General features: G+C 24.8%; 4 protein-coding genes across 5 annotated transcripts in view; 3 read left to right on the forward strand and 1 right to left on the reverse strand.

Annotated features, from left to right (window-relative positions):
• LOC102671106 (MATH and LRR domain-containing protein PFE0570w-like) overlaps positions 1–6,257 on the forward strand; it is a 66,207-nt gene extending 59,950 nt beyond the window's left edge. The window contains exons 6-9 of the mRNA XM_006609917.2: positions 1,737–5,117; positions 5,325–5,370; positions 5,518–5,709; positions 5,913–6,257. Of these exons, the coding sequence (XP_006609980.2) occupies positions 1,737–5,117; positions 5,325–5,370; positions 5,518–5,709; positions 5,913–5,942 (3,649 nt within the window). The 3' untranslated portion in view covers positions 5,943–6,257. The remainder of the gene's footprint in view (positions 1–1,736; positions 5,118–5,324; positions 5,371–5,517; positions 5,710–5,912) is intronic.
• On the forward strand, positions 5,989–8,518 carry LOC102679234 (inositol-tetrakisphosphate 1-kinase-like). The gene is made up of 5 exons (XM_006609916.2): positions 5,989–6,655; positions 6,794–6,892; positions 6,974–7,115; positions 7,220–7,356; positions 7,435–8,518. The coding sequence occupies exons 1-5, from the start codon at positions 6,500–6,502 to the stop codon at positions 8,020–8,022; spliced, it is 1,122 nt and encodes a 373-aa protein (XP_006609979.2). The 5' UTR covers positions 5,989–6,499; the 3' UTR covers positions 8,023–8,518.
• Positions 8,519–8,784: 266 nt separating this feature from the next.
• Positions 8,785–12,448, reverse strand: LOC102679096 (protein crooked neck). The gene is made up of 14 exons (XM_006609915.2): positions 12,069–12,448; positions 11,866–11,955; positions 11,593–11,753; positions 11,145–11,341; positions 10,770–11,071; positions 10,567–10,681; positions 10,332–10,507; positions 10,165–10,265; positions 9,993–10,104; positions 9,765–9,911; positions 9,595–9,671; positions 9,353–9,470; positions 9,020–9,280; positions 8,785–8,942 (listed from the first exon to the last, which is right to left on the reverse strand). Exons 1-14 carry the CDS (start codon positions 12,102–12,104, stop codon positions 8,787–8,789), a joined length of 2,049 nt encoding a protein of 682 aa, XP_006609978.1. The 5' UTR covers positions 12,105–12,448; the 3' UTR covers positions 8,785–8,786.
• A 560-nt stretch (positions 12,449–13,008) lies between these two features.
• The window catches only part of LOC102678881 (HMG box transcription factor BBX), a 7,296-nt gene continuing 4,269 nt past the window's right edge, over positions 13,009–16,035 (forward strand). The window contains exons 1-2 of one of the 2 annotated variants that reach the window (XM_006609913.2): positions 13,009–13,425; positions 15,676–15,876. In XM_006609913.2, coding sequence (XP_006609976.1) covers positions 13,399–13,425; positions 15,676–15,876 — 228 coding nt within the window. In that variant the 5' untranslated portion in view covers positions 13,009–13,398. The other variant, XM_006609914.2, reaches the window with a different exon arrangement.

Genomic DNA, 16,035 nt, shown 5'->3' on the forward strand with positions numbered 1-16,035 from the left:
CCTACGAAAAAACTGAGGTCACCAGAATATAGCCCTTTCGACGCCATTCAACTTTTATTCGAAGCATTTTTTGATATTATTAAAAATAAACGAGATATTCAAGTAAAAAGGTTAAGTTTCAAATTCCCTGAGCGATAGAAAAATTTTTGTCCAAAAAGTCGACTTTGTATTAGGAGAACATGATACGATAGGAGGTCGATCGAAAAATTTTTCCGAGAAATGACGTCTTGGAATCTCTAAATTTGCGAAATGATCCTAAAAATTATATGAATTTGCTAATACTTGCATAATAATAGAAACTAAAAATATGATTTTTTTTAGGACATAATTATTAAAATTTACATCGAACATTTTTATAAATTCCAATTCCTGGAATTTTTCTATTTAGAAGTAATTTCAAATTTTGACTTTTTCAATTCTTTAACAAAAACATATATGTTGTCAATGTGTGACACCTAAAGTGTTCCTTATATATCTTGATTTTAGAATTTTTATCTAGTTTTCTATCTTTTTTTTTTTTTTTTTTACGTGGGGGAAATCCTCATAGGACATCTCAGTCTCCTTGGGGAAGGTAACCGAGATAGTGCCGGACTCTTACCGGCTAAAACCCCCACGGTGACCTGATCTAGCGCGTTCGAGAACAGCGGAACTCTTACTGAAATGTTCCGGTGTTCTCCACGCGCTCTTTGTTATCGGCATTTCTTGGTGGGGCGAGTGACAGTGCCCCCCGAAATGCTTTCGGCAACGCCGGGGCCACACCGGCGTTACCGCCTCTTGGAACCGCCTTTGGGCCCCCCACCCGTGTCAATGGCGGTCCCGCAGCCCCCGCTGATAAAATTGGAGTGAAACTCCCAGCGGGGGCGGTATGATAACTGAATTCAGTCCGAATTTTTATACTTATCTATTTTTATCTTTAAAATATTTATTTCCACATATTGACCTATTATAGTATTCATTTTTTGTATATCTAGAAAATTTTTCAACAATTTTTTTAATATTAGCATTTTTTAATATTATGAAGAATAAACGAGATATTTAAAAAAAAAGATTAAGGTCGAAATTCCGTGATGGTGGCATGCAACACATATCTTTTGATTTTAAAAATTGATCTGCTTACTTTTTTTACATTTATTTTTTAAATACTTTTTAAACTCATGAATTGGCAGGAACTATCACTTGTTTTTTTCTTTTTCAATATTTTACTTAATTCTTATTATGAAAAATAAGTATACTTACTTTTATTGTACTTGTCTTTTTAAAATAAAATATTTTTGTTACTTGTCTTTTATACTATCTTATAGTAGTTGTCTTTTTAGATAATATTTTAAAATATTTTTTATCATATTTTTAGAAACTGCTAAAAGAATATAAAGAGATATAGAATATATATAGACATGCAATATGCAAATATATATATTCTTTGAAAAATATATATAAAAAACAAGTTTTTCTTTATATTACCGAACAATAACCATATTACCAAACATTTCTCTCTATATTTTTCGATATCTATTGATTATACCAATAATACATAAAGAAGCATTGTCATAATACACATTGAGATATTCTATTAACCCCTTTATCCACATTAAATTGTTAACCGATCATTTTCGATTATTTGAGTCGCTCGAACTTTTCCCAAAACTTTCATTGCGTCAAGATACTCCGTTAAAAATATTCATCTCTATTCCCCATATTTTTGACAAAATCAATAGAAAATATTACACCTTTTTCAGATACACAGATGAGGCGCCGCTCGACGACGAAAATGATCAATTATTATACATCCGTGAACGTGTCGCGTTTAAATTTCAAGAAGCGAATGGATGGATCGATATCGAAAGCCAACAATCATCTCGTGAGGAGCTCGTGGCCAAGACAAAGAGAATCGTCGATCTTTCCGCGCCAAAATTCAAAACTTCTGACGATCGTTATAAGGAATTCTCACAGCAGAGAAGGCTCGATATTCAAAAATTCGGACTTTCGTCTTTTATGGGTGATACACGCGAAAATAACGAGAAGAAGAAAGACGAGAATCGGATACGTTCCTCTAAACACGAAAACGAGAAAGATAGAAAGATTAGCACGTTTACTGTTCAGGCTGGTCCATCGGTGAATATAAAAGGGGAACTGATTACACAAAATTTGGAAAATATTCATATATCACCGGATTCTTCTTTTGTGCAAGAGAATCCAAATGTTGGGACTTATATGATTTGTCACGATTTTTGCAAAAAGAATGAATTCTCTCCTAGAAAGAAGGAGAAAGTTGTGAGGATATCGGATGATAATAGTGGTAATAGTAAAAATAGTATGAGATCGACGAATGGGAAATCAAAGAAAGGAAGCTCGAAAGATGGCGATGAGATTGGTAATGGAGCAGAAATTTCTGAAAAATTGGAGAGGACAGATATTATATCGAAAGAGTGTTCCGGCGTTTTCGTGGAAAATAATGAAAAATTAATCGAAAATAAAACAGAGGAATCGTTAATGAAGAATCTTGAGAAAAAAGAAAATCTTGAATCAACGATGAATCTTAAATTAACGCAATCCAACGATAAATCAATACAGAAAATTTCAAACCTTAAATCGGAGAATGAAACTGTGGAAGAAGAAGCAGACAATTCAAAAATATCTTTCAAAAATGATCAGAAACAAATACGATTCGATGAACAGATCTCGAAACCGAGAAATCGTGAAAAGGAAAAGGAAATATGTTCAAATTTGAAACAAGATTCAACGCGTATTTTAGAAGATAATAACGAGAAATTTAAATATTCTTTATCTTTGGCAGATTCTAAAATAAATGATGATGAATTACCATTACCAAGTAACATAATTGAAGAAATATACAAGATCAACAAAAAAAGACACAAAGAGATTTGTGAAAAACGAAAAACGGAGAAAGAGGAAGAACGGTACAAGGAGATAGATAAACGTTTCAGTAATATCGTTAAAAAATATTGCGACAAAGATGAGAAACTAGTCGAAAAGTCGCAAATTGATAAAGAAAATTCTGATCACATTTTGTCTCTGAGTATAATTTCCTCGGAAGATTCAGAAGAATCGGATGAACTTTACACCCTGTACGAGCCTCCTGTAGAGGAACTGGATGGTGTTTTATCCTCTTATAATAAAATAATCGACAATATCGTTCAATCCACGAAAACGATCGATAAATTTCTTTCGCGACCGGAACTTGAGGAATATCAAATAGATGATACAACAACGATAAAAACCAGTAAAAAAGTGATTGATCCTGTATCATTGAGCAAAGAAAAAATTTATAAAAAAAGGAAATGCTCAGCTGAATCGAGAACCAAACAAAGCACGGTATCGAAGATAAAAAACTCAATAATTAAAGATCGATTACCAGGGACGAATAAAAATATTAGGAAAGAATGGGATGTGAATAAAATGAAACGGGTTAAAAGTACAATATTTACAAAAAAAGATCACGATTCGAAAAAAAAGTATGCTGCTCCAAAAATCTCGAATAAATTTCCAACAAGATTGAACTCGTTAATGAAAGATCGATTGAGCGTTTGGAAGAAATTCCCGCAAGAAGAAACGTCTGAATCTAACGAAAATATTAGCAAAGATGGGAAAACAATAGGAATTAATGCCTCAAAACAAATTCCTCGTCACAAAACACGTTTATTTCGAATTGTAAACGATAGCTCGAATCTTACCGCTTCCTCTAACTATCCTCAATCCTCCAGTATTGACACGAAAAACGGAAATGACACGAGAATAACGGAAGAAATCTCAAAATCGTTGATCAATGACGAGATTCGCGAAAAGACAACAATTTTGAAGATAAATTCGTTGAAAGATGATGATAAAGATGATGAGGTTGAAGAAGGAAATTTTGAAACGTTGCAAAATATTGTTTATTCGGATATTTTGAAACAGGTTGTACCGAAAGCGAGATGCTCGAGAAATTTAATCGCACGCGTTCTTCATGAAGAAACGCGATTAATAGAGGATAAAATAAAGAATATTTTTAACGTAAATGAGATCGTACCATTGATACTGAAAAACTTGAAAAGCGACGAGACGAATTTTGAGAATTTGAAATTGCTAAATGTCGAAGATTCGAATAATGTAGGTTCAAATGAAATTCAAATAGCACAAATAGTTGAAGAAACGGAATCGAATGACGAGAAAATGAGATGTGAAAAACAAGATTTGCAATTAGAACATCTGCCAAGTGAAGGAAATTTTAGCGCGGTTGAAACTATTAAATATTGCGGAGAAATTAGAGAAATGAGAGAAAATATTTTGAATAAATCTGATGGAAAAAATTCTATTCTCATTGAATCAATTCCTAATTCGGAAGATGAATTAAAATGTAATCAAAGTATATCGCAATCTAAAAATGAAAATATTCGAGACGAAGAAGTAGATAAAATAAATTTCAATATTGATTTAAAAAAAAATGCAGAAACTGATAATATAAATAATATTTCTAAAAGAAATAATGAAAATATTATTTCGAAGGATATTGATATACAAAGAAAGGAAATCAATAATGAAAATTTAATTTCTACAAAAATTGTATCGAACATTGTTGATGAATCAAATGAAAATAAAAAATATAATGCAATGTATATAAATGAAAAAATAAATTTGCGTAATGAAGATACAAATTTAGATGGCATTAATAAAATATCATTGATAATAAATGATGAAAAAACTGAAAATGTTAAACATAATGATTTTGAAATTTCTGATAAAAGTCCTGATTTAAAAAAAGAAAAATTTGTCGAATTACATTCTATTAAGAACACAGAGAAAAATGATAAACAATTTGATAATAATTTTTCACAGATTTCATCATCTAATTCTTTGCATAATTGCATATCACTTCGATCTTCGTCAAAAAATCTTTCGAAAACGTCATCGAATAATCCAGAATTTTCACAGAATATGAACGAATTTAGGCACATTACTGAGTCGAGTGTCGCAATCGATGATAAAATAAGAAATAATTTTTCATATAATCTATTGGAAAAGAAAAGGATTTTATCGAATGTGTATGATGATCTAGACAAAAAATTTTGTTCTACATATATCGATACCAATTACTCGAATTTATTCAATCAAGAATATAGGTAAACAATAATAATCATATTAATATAATATAATAATTTATATAATATAATATAATAATTTTTAATATTGTTTTTTAAATTCAAATTTCTTTTTTATTATTTCAATCATTATTATATTTAAAATTATTTTGATTAATTAAAAAAAACTATTATAAAAATATTATTAATTATTATTATTTAAAAAAAATTTTTTTTCTGAATGTTTAGATTATCTAATGGTATATCTAGCATATCTACGATAGATTCAAATAAGGTAAGAAAAATTGATTTAATTATTCAATTAATCGAGAAAAATAAATTAGTTCATTTTTATTAATTTTCAATTTTTTTCATATGCAAAAAAATCTTTTAATTTTTTATTAATTATTAATTTGCTATTAATTGCATTTTATTGTTTTAGATCGAAATTTTATCCGATATTTCACGATCTGAAGGAGAATTATACATGCCAAGTTCCAGTTCATATTCTCTTGGAGAAGTTCGAATGTTGACAAAAAATCAATCAGATGGAGAAAACACAGTTGATTTTGACAAAAACGATCCTATTTACATTACAAAAGAAATGTTAATTTCTTGGAATGAATCTTCAAAAGTAAAATAATTTATAAATTAAATACTATATATAAAATAATTATATACTAGAATTATTAAAATTGAATATCATGTAAATTGAAAATAAGAAATTAAATTATTTAAATTTAAATGTTATTATAATATTATAAATCTTCATTAAAAAAAAGTAAATTTTAATTTCATTATATTTTTAATTATACTATTTTATTAATTTATTTTTAGTCTCTTACACAAAGCATAGGAGAAATTTAAAATTGCTGATTTGATCAAAAATCCGTCATGCTACATTCATCATCAATATGAAGTATATTGCAAATATTGCAATTGAAGATGCAACGGCGGTGACATATTCTGTAATATTTATGACTTCAAAGAATCAATAAATACATGATGAAAAATATTACTAAAATATTGTAAATAGAATTATAATTTTAGATAATTATATTATATATTGAATTATTATAAGTTTCGTGTAATTAAGCATAAATAATGTGGAATGTGCTTGTCATTGTAATATCGCTAACCTGTGATCATTTATCATATATTTTAAAATAAATAACAATAATTCTATTTGTGCATGAAGTTTAAATTTCAGAAAATGAATATCCTTTACAAACCGAATATAAAATGTATACAACCAGAGAAAGTACAATAATATTGTAAACGAATATTTTTTAAACGATTCAAACATAACCTTACATTTTGGAAAAAATATGAAATTAGTTGATATAAGAATCTCGTAGAAAACATATTAATAAAGTATAGCATACTTAAGAAGATTGTTAAAATAATGTACTGTATACGCTTTAATGGATAAAAATTATATTCTATATAAGAAAACAACACGAAAAAAAATGTGCGACAAGTATGTCATTGGTTACTCAATATCTGAAAAAAAGCGACAGAAATTTAATTGGAATGATTTTTGTAGTGTTTGTGAATCTGAAGGTTTTCTATTAAAAATGGTAATTACTTTTTAAGTTTCTCTATATTATTATTAGAAAATTATACTACGTAAACTAATGTGAGGTTATGTACGTTCATTTTTTATGTAATATTTTATATTCGATTATAATATTTTAAAACTGATGCTTTAATTTCAGATTGATATAAATTCTGATCTTGAACCTCAGGGACCATTTCATGTTTTTATATACAAAATGACAGATAAACTAGCACATGCTGAATATGGTGATCAAAATGTATGAACAAATTTTTTTTACATTTATTATAAAAAACACTGTAATTAATTATAAATAATTGTATATAATTATATTTTTTAGGCCAAAGCAATTATTTCAAAAATGAAAGAATACTTCTGCCAACATCCTGAAATAATAGTTATTGATCCTTTGGATAATATTAGTATTTTAATAAATCGTTATAAATCTTATGAAATCTTGCAAGAACAGTTACAACTCAATGGTAAATGAAAATTTATAATTTAAAATATAATTTTATTGACAAATAATTTGATAAAAAAAATTAAATTTAAATTATAAATTTTAACCTGTATATTTGTTTTTTAGAAGTATTTACTCCAAGGTTTATAGAAATTAAAAGTAAAAATACTATTGAAAATATATCATTGTTAAAAATGGCAGGTATTAAATTTCCATTTCTTTGTAAACCACTTGTCGCTCAGGGTTCAAATGATGCACATAAGGTATTTATATTTTATCAAATATATTCATATATTAAAAAATATGTTTTATAAAAATTAATAGTAAATATTTTTTTATAGATGATGGTAATTTTTAATGAACAGGGTGTAAAAGATTGTCAGCCTCCTTGTGTAGCCCAAGAATTTGTCAACCATAATGCAATCCTTTATAAAATATATATAGTTGGAGAAAATTTTCACGTAGTTGAAAGACCTAGTTTCAAAAATTTTTATGAAAAAGACTGTACTGCATTAAATACAATATTTTTTAGTTCTCATGATATATGTAAGAGCGGTTCCAAATCTAAATGGTCAATTCTTACGGAAGAAGACATTCCAATGACAGTAAAACCAAAATATGAAATATTAAAAAAAATTGTCAAAAGAGTTACAGATCTTTTTGGATTACTTTTGGTTGGTGTAGATGTTGTTATTGAAAATCATACTGGAAAATATGCAATTATAGATGTAAATATGTTTCCTGGATATGATAGTTATCCTAATTTTTTTCAACAATTAATAAGTTGCATTAAAAAATTATCAATTGAACACAGAGATATACAACAACATTTTAAAAGTTATACATTAAAAAAATGTTTAAGTGATGATTTAGATTCTGGTTTTGAAAGTGATGAAAAAAAAAAATATTCTACAAAGACAAATAAATAATACGAATAACGAATAAATTAAAGGGATTAATAATTATATCAAACTGATATTACAGTTCACTATATTGTAACAAGTACAAAGCGATATAATTTGAAAAAATAATATAAACTTTTTTTTTATAATAACTTAATATAATTTTGCCTTCAGAGGCATTTAAAACTTATAGCAGATCTGCGTTTTTATAACTAGAATTACTTGCTTCTTTACAAAATTTTTTTGATTGTTTGTTTATAGTATAAGCTGGAAAAGAATTAATTTTGTTTACTATCTACATCGAAATTTTTTAATAAATTAGTCTGTTATGGTAAGAAACGCATGACTGCCAAAGAATATTTTATACTTTTCACTTATATACTATATTTGCATAAGTGGTTGAATAAACAACATCTGGGATTAATGTATGTAATGTATGTTTATAAATTTACATTTTCATTGTGAAATATAAAACTGTACATTAAAAATATTAAAAATATATAATAAAAGGGTTACTGAATACTATATTTTTTTTCTTTAAACAACATTTTCATTTTAAAATAAAGTTGTTTATTTTATTTTAAAATTATTAAAAAAGTTAAATCTCAATTTTTTAACTATTTAACTATTTATTATTTATTTAACTTATTAACTATTTAATAAATTAACTTGGTTAATTTATTAATCAATCTTTGTTTATATTTTCATTTACTCATTACTTTATTTACATATTAAAAGACAAAAATTTATTTTTTATTTACAAAAAAAAATTTTTTTACGAAAATAATTTTTTAACTATTAGAATCTAATTGATTATTTTCATTTTTTTCACTAATTTCTTTATTTTTTATCCAAGCCTTAGCAGATGCCAAAAATTTAAGATTAGGTCTCTGTGATTCGTCTTCTGGAAATACGAAATCAAATACTTCTTCCCAACCATCATCGCTCTAGAAATAAAAATTTCAAATATTTTAAAAAAATATTTTTTAAAATAATTTTTAAATAATATAATAAATTTTTTTACTCCATCTTCTCCAACGATACGTCTTCTACGTTTAATTCGTCGAGGCATTTTTTCCATAATTTTAGCTCGAGTTTCATCATCTCCTTTTTCATTTTCAAAATCTCTCCATGCTTCTAAAAGTAATGCTCTGCTTTCTTTATCACCATTCTGTCTAAGAGCATCATTTCCACGTTCAAAGATTCTTCTTGCCAATACAACATTATCAAAATCATCCTCACTTGTTGAATTTGCTAATTCAAATTTAGCATATGCTATCCATACCTAAATATAATTTATACTTCATAATATAAAATAAATTTTTATAAAATCCATTTTATATTGTAATAAACTTACTTTAACATGAAGTGTACGTTCTAATAATCTTTCAAATAATTGTCTTGCATTTTCTGTTTCATCTTGTGATATTTCAAAATCAATATATGATTTCCATAGAAGTTCTGGCATATCCAATCTACAAAATTAAAATAATAATATAATACAATATAATAGGAATTTATTAAAAATGATTTAAAAAAAATGATTTAAAAAATCATTATTAAAAAAAATGATTTTTAAATAATTTTTTAAATATTAACCTTGATTGTGATATAGCTAATTCGTAAATAGCTCGTGCTCGTTCCACATCACCTAAGAGTGTTTCTAATTCTGCAAACTGAATAAAATATTAATAAATAATTTTTAATTATCTATTGCATATAATGTTTGTAAAATTATAATAAATAATAAATTATTTAAATTTGTATACTTTCATCCATGTAGTGCAATTCTCTGGTCCAAATTCAAGAAATTTTTCATATAAAATTCTACATCTATCAAATTCTCTCAATTGTATTTCTAAATCAATATATCCACGATATAATTTATCTCTGGGACAAATACCTAATGCCATACCCTATAATCAATTAAAATAAAATTATTATTATTTTTTTAAAGAAATTATTAAGTTTCATAAATGTTTTAAATTATTACTTACTAATGTTTTTCTAGCTGCTATTAAATTTTTTTGTCTTATTTCAAAATTAGCATAATATAACCAAATTTTAGAAAAAGTAAAATGTTTGTGAGGAATTAATTCTAAACAAGCTCTGAAAAAAATATAAATACATTAATCAAGTTATCAATTTTAATAAAAAAATATTAATTACCTATAGACTTGTCTACATCTTTCTATATCTTCAGTATCAAGTTCTTCAAAAAGAGCATAATTTATCCAAAGATAAATGTATCTTCTCCAAAATTGTTTTTCCTAAAATAAGATATATTTATAATAACATATTTATTTAAAATATTATTTTCGATAGTAATCTCTTACTTTAGTTGGAGGTACATTAGCTACTGCACGTTCATAAGTTTCTCTAATAATATCTATATTTCCTTCGGATTCTACTAATCTCAAATAATCAAACCAGGCATCATAATTAGAAGGATTTTCTTTTACTTCTTGCTCATACTGATATTTTCGTTTACTTACTATTACATCTTCAATACCTATAAATAAAAATATATATGTATATATATATATAATAAATATATATATATTAAAATACCTGAACGATCTCCATATTTCTTTTCATGTATTGTATATGCTTTATAAATTTCTTGTGTTTTTTCTTTTGGGATATGATCTAATGCATATTTATAAATTACTCTAGCTCGATCATGCTATAACAAAAATACATATATAATATGAGATGCATTAAATATTATCATTGAATATTATAATAAAATAATCTTAATATAATCTCTTTACTTCTCTTTGCCCTTCTTCAAACTTTGCAAATGCAATAAATAATCTTTCATCTAAATTTTCGTCACCATAAAAATCAATAGCACGTTCATAAACATTGCGAGCACCATTAATAAAACCATGAGATTCTTCAAATCGAGCATATTTTATCCAATGCTTAACTTCGGGATGAACCATTACAAATCGTTCGTAAATTTGTCTAGCTCTTTGTATTTCTTTATATCTTAATTCAAATTTAATATAAGTTTGCCATGCTTGTTCATCAGGTTCCCATTCCATCCATCTTTCAAATACTTGACGTGCTCCTAAATAAATTTTTCAATTATTAGGTTTTTATAATATATTATTTTAAATTAAAAATATAAGAAAGAAATTTACCTGCAATATTTTCTAACATTTCTTCCATATAAGTATATTTATACCAAAATTGATTTGCTCTTGGTAATATAGTAACAGCACGATCCCACAAATTTCTAGCATGATTTACCTGACGATTTCGCATTTCCATTTCTGTATATTTGAGCCATAATGTAATATTTCTATGATCAACATCTAAAGCACGTTCATATATAGATCTGAAATTTATAACTTCATTACAAAAACTTTTAAAATAAGTTCAATTTATCCTTTTTTTTTTATAACATTTTTGAAAGTAACATTACATTACGTTTTCAAATATTTTATTGTTAATATAAAATTTAGAGCATTTTTTATTATTAGAAATATAATATATTAATTATAAATACATAATCATAATGTATAAACACTATGAATCAATATAAGATCATTTTAAACTAAGAAATAAAGATAATTTTATATTTCATACCGTGCCCGTTGTATTTGTTTTTGACTCTCTTCCCATTGAGCATATTTTATCCAATTTGAGATAACCATACGATTTTTACGAATATTATCTTCAAAAGCTTTACGTTTTCTGTGCTGATAATCAGCTAATTCATGAGGATCAGAGATCTTTTGTTTTGGTGGCTAAAAAGCATGTAAATATTTATTATATATCTTTTAACTTAAATATTAAAATATTAATATTATATTAAATTACATATTATATTAAAAATATTTGAAATTTAAAAATTTTTACCGGTGGTAAAATTTCTAAATCCCTTTCTTTAGCTTCTCGTAAAAGTTGTTCTGCTGTTATTTGAATTTCAGCAGGTGCTTTATTTTTAACCTAAAATAAAATAAAATTTATATAATCTTATATAAAAAATTATTTTAATCAACTATCAGATTATATGATAAATGATAACAATATATAATTAATAAAATATAAAAATGACATACCTTTGCAACTTTTGGCATTTTCTGTGATTTCTCCATAATGTTTAATTTAATTTTTTTACTTTTTAACAAAATAAATAATTAAAGTAATTAATATATATGATATGATTTATTAAATTATTAAACAAATATAAATATTTCAAAAATATTTTTTATATTTTTACTTATTTCAATTCATATTTCACATTTATGATAAAAAATAACGTATATCACATATTTTTTTTAAATTAATTTCACTTTTAAAATCAAAATCAAATAATATAAAATCAAAATATTATAGCATTATTTTACATAATAAATACATAAATAATGTTTGCAATTATTAAGAGATATTATAGTAAACATACATTAAATGTACAAGTCAAGCATAACTTATCTTATATTCTATAGATTATGTGTACGGTATAATGTTAAATAGTTATTTTAATCTTTTATTATATTCCATTGGCAATCATCTTTTCAATATATTTATTATAATTTGAAAAATATTTTTATTATATATCATATACTTTCATTTTACTTAATTTATAAACAAAAATTAATATTTTTATTTTTTATTAATTTAAATATAGTATATAATTTTAATTCTTTTTTTTTTAAGAAATTTCCTTTTCCAAAAGAAGAAATTTTAAGAGAAAAAAAGAAAATTCCTTTTAGTAACTTTATTGTAGTTCAATTGTTAACACTGTAAAATATTTATACGCGCGAACATTTTCCTTTTTTGAACACAATGCGCACGATATTGAAAATATGTATCCACAACATTAATGTATTGCTTTTTTAATTGTATGTGCAAATTTATATGAAACAAAACAAAAATTTAATATTTAATATAATTAAAATTCAAATATAATTAGAATTATAGTGAAAATTGAAACGATTGAAAATCTATTAATTCATTCAAGTTAATTCAAATTTTGAAACAAGTATAAGCGCGTGACTAGTTTTAATAGTGACGTTTGCACGAGATTCGTGACGTTTGTACGACAAACATTTAGTTGAAAACACAAATTGCTGAAATAATAGTATTCATGTGATTTGAGTAAAATGTAATCTAAAATGTTTTTAGAAATTATTAATAAATCTACTAAAATGTATTAAAATATAAAAACTATTTGCGAAAATTTTCTTTCACGTGGGTTACTTGAAACAAATGTAGACGAAGGTATTCAAGAAAGAAAAAGATAGAAATAGTATAAGAAGGAGAGGTTAATTCGTGCACGGGAAAGAACCAGAGAAAGAAAGCAAGATATAGAGGAAAAGAGAGGGCACTCAGTGCCGAAGCTTTATCTTTATTATGCGCCGCTGAGTGAATTGTCAAGTGAAATCAGAAATGGCTGCCAACGAGCAACAACGCAAGGTGAGTAGGGAGAAATACATTGTATTTTTCTCGAATTGCGAAGAGCTTTTTGATACGTTTGTGTCAATGGTGAATTTGTAATATTGTTGAGGGATAAATTTATTGTTTTAAATAATCGAACGTGTAATTTTTTCGCGATGATTTTGAGTCAAAAAATGGGATTTATACAATGTCTTGAGACTGTTCATACTAAAAGGAACAACAACGTCTTGACTTTAGTTCTGGATTAATAAATATTTGACAGTAAGAGGGACGCAGGAATGAATAATACAATAACATACTATCATTTTGTGTGAATAGGAATTTTTTAAAGAGACATTTTAGTTCATTCAAATATTTGCCAGATCATCGGTGCATAGAAAGACGTATAGATTACTATATGCAGTATTTACATTTGTACCAGCAGCTGTCAGTAGATGATCAAAAAGGTATCATGAAATTTTGCAAAAAAATACGCAATACATGATTCCCTTCAACATTTAGTTCACGTGAAATATCTTAGAAAATTTGTTTCAAAACATTAAAAATTTCTATAAATTTGATGGGAATAATACGATCAAGACAATCAACGTACAATAGCATTAACGAAAGCTGCGACGTATGACAAGCAACATGTTCTAGCAATTTTTATGATATTTTCTTTATAATTTTTTTCTTGCCTTTTTTCTGTCCATGATTCAAACTTAAGATAAATTGAAATTAATAAAGAATTGCGACATTTACTGAAAATATTTTGGACTTTGTGCAGCCGAAGTAATTAGACAGAATACGAAAATTAACATATGCCTGTTATAATGATGAACATCTATATTTCTTTTTTAATGAGATCTTCTTCTATTCTTATTATTAATTTATATAGTATATTATTAATATGATTACAAAAAAAATACTTCTGGAATGTGACGAATGTTTCATTCTTTTGACATTGAATTCTACCAATTCAAGCATTTGCAGATCGTTCTCTTCGTTGTACCATAAATAGACGTGATTTTTTTTTTTGGATCACGAAACGAAATCTTTTTTTGGAAAAATCATTTTTTTGTAAATCATAGCAATTAAACGGCATTCTTTTCATGATTTATAGACAATACTTCAATTCAAATGTTTGATTTTATAATATCGTAAAAAATATAAATTAATACATTTACTTCACTGTTATTTCGTAACAAAGTTGACTTATCATGAAGGTAAAAATATTGAAAAGATAAGAATGAATAACGAAAAGATTATTTCTAATTGAAATTAATATATATTTACTTTTATTTTTCATTTATATGCGCGTATATAAATGAGATATTCATGTCATATTCACATTTACGTTTTTTTGTTACTTGTATAACATTTAATTAAGAATGGAGGAAAATAGAAACTAAAATAAGTAAAGATAATAATAAATATTATAACTACTTTATTTAATTATATTAATTATGTTAATATAATACATGTAAATTGTGTTATATATTATTTTTATAAAATTAAAACATTTCTTTCACATATAATAAATAAAAATTAAATATTTTTATTTTCTGTTTTCATATTTATGATTGATTAATTTTTTAATACATTTCTTTTAAACAAAATAGAATTTAGAATATATATCATATTAATAATTTTTGTTTTAAATAATTTGTTAAAAAATATATATTTAATCAATATCAGCAAAAGTCATATATTATTAATTTATTAAATTAACAACATATGTTTATAATTTTTAAAATTACTTCTGCTATAAGTATTTGGTTTTAATATATTACTATTAACTATGAATATATAGATAAGCATATGTGACCTTACCAAACTATCAAGGTATGTGATTTTAAGGCTTCAGAAATGCTGTAACACAACTGAATATTGTTATGATGTAAAAGAAAAAAATATATCTATTAACAAATAAATAAAAAACTTAATAAAAATTAATACATCTATTAATTTGTATAAATAATTATGAAATATTTAAAAATATTAAAAATTTAAAAGATGAGATTCTTTTCACTTATTTTTAAATATTTTTTTGTTCTAATGTTTCTTCAGATTCTTTAATTTGAAAAATTTAATTATTTTAATTTAAATTTTTATATTAAATATTTTATATTATTTAAGATATTAACAAAAATATTTTTGTATGAAATTTTAACAAAAATAGAAGATAATTATTTTTATTTTTTATTTTATTTTAATTATGTTATTTTATTTAATTATTTATAAATATATATTGAAATAATGAATTTATAAAATTATATCAATAATTAGGAATCACGAGAATTAAGAGAACCAGCTCATCATGCAAGGAGACCAATGAATGCTTTTCTTATTTTTTGTAAACGACACCGTGGTTCAGTGCGATCTGGTTTCCCACATTTAGAAAATCGAGCTGTTACAAGAGTACTTGGAGAATGGTGGGCCACTCTTCATCCAGATCAAAAACGTTCATATACAAATCTAGCACAGGAGGTAAATTGATTGCATAATAAAAAAATTAAATGTCATTCTAATAATTATATGATAATACAATTCAATATAGTCTGTTATAAATCCTATTATTATATTACTTATTTTTAATCTTGAAAAAAAATTTTCATTAAAATATTAATTATATTTATAATTATATAT

The sequence above is a fragment of the Apis dorsata genome, unplaced genomic scaffold, assembly GCF_000469605.1.
Source record: "Apis dorsata unplaced genomic scaffold, Apis dorsata 1.3 scaffold_65, whole genome shotgun sequence".
Classification (NCBI taxonomy): Eukaryota; Metazoa; Arthropoda; class Insecta; order Hymenoptera; family Apidae; genus Apis; species Apis dorsata.

Coding starts and splice junctions, on each gene's coding strand:
- LOC102679234 (XM_006609916.2), top strand. CDS start 6,500: ATGGATAAAAATTATATTCTATATAAGAAAACAACACGAAAAAAAATG. Junction 6,656..6,793: donor AAGGTTTTCTATTAAAAATG/GTAATTACTTTT, acceptor CTTTAATTTCAG/ATTGATATAAATTCTGATCT. Junction 7,116..7,219: donor AGAACAGTTACAACTCAATG/GTAAATGAAAAT, acceptor TTTGTTTTTTAG/AAGTATTTACTCCAAGGTTT.
- LOC102679096 (XM_006609915.2), bottom strand. CDS start 12,104: ATGGAGAAATCACAGAAAATGCCAAAAGTTGCAAAG. Junction 11,956..12,068: donor AAATGCCAAAAGTTGCAAAG/GTATGTCATTTT, acceptor ATTTTATTTTAG/GTTAAAAATAAAGCACCTGC. Junction 11,754..11,865: donor ATTTAGAAATTTTACCACCG/GTAAAAATTTTT, acceptor CATGCTTTTTAG/CCACCAAAACAAAAGATCTC.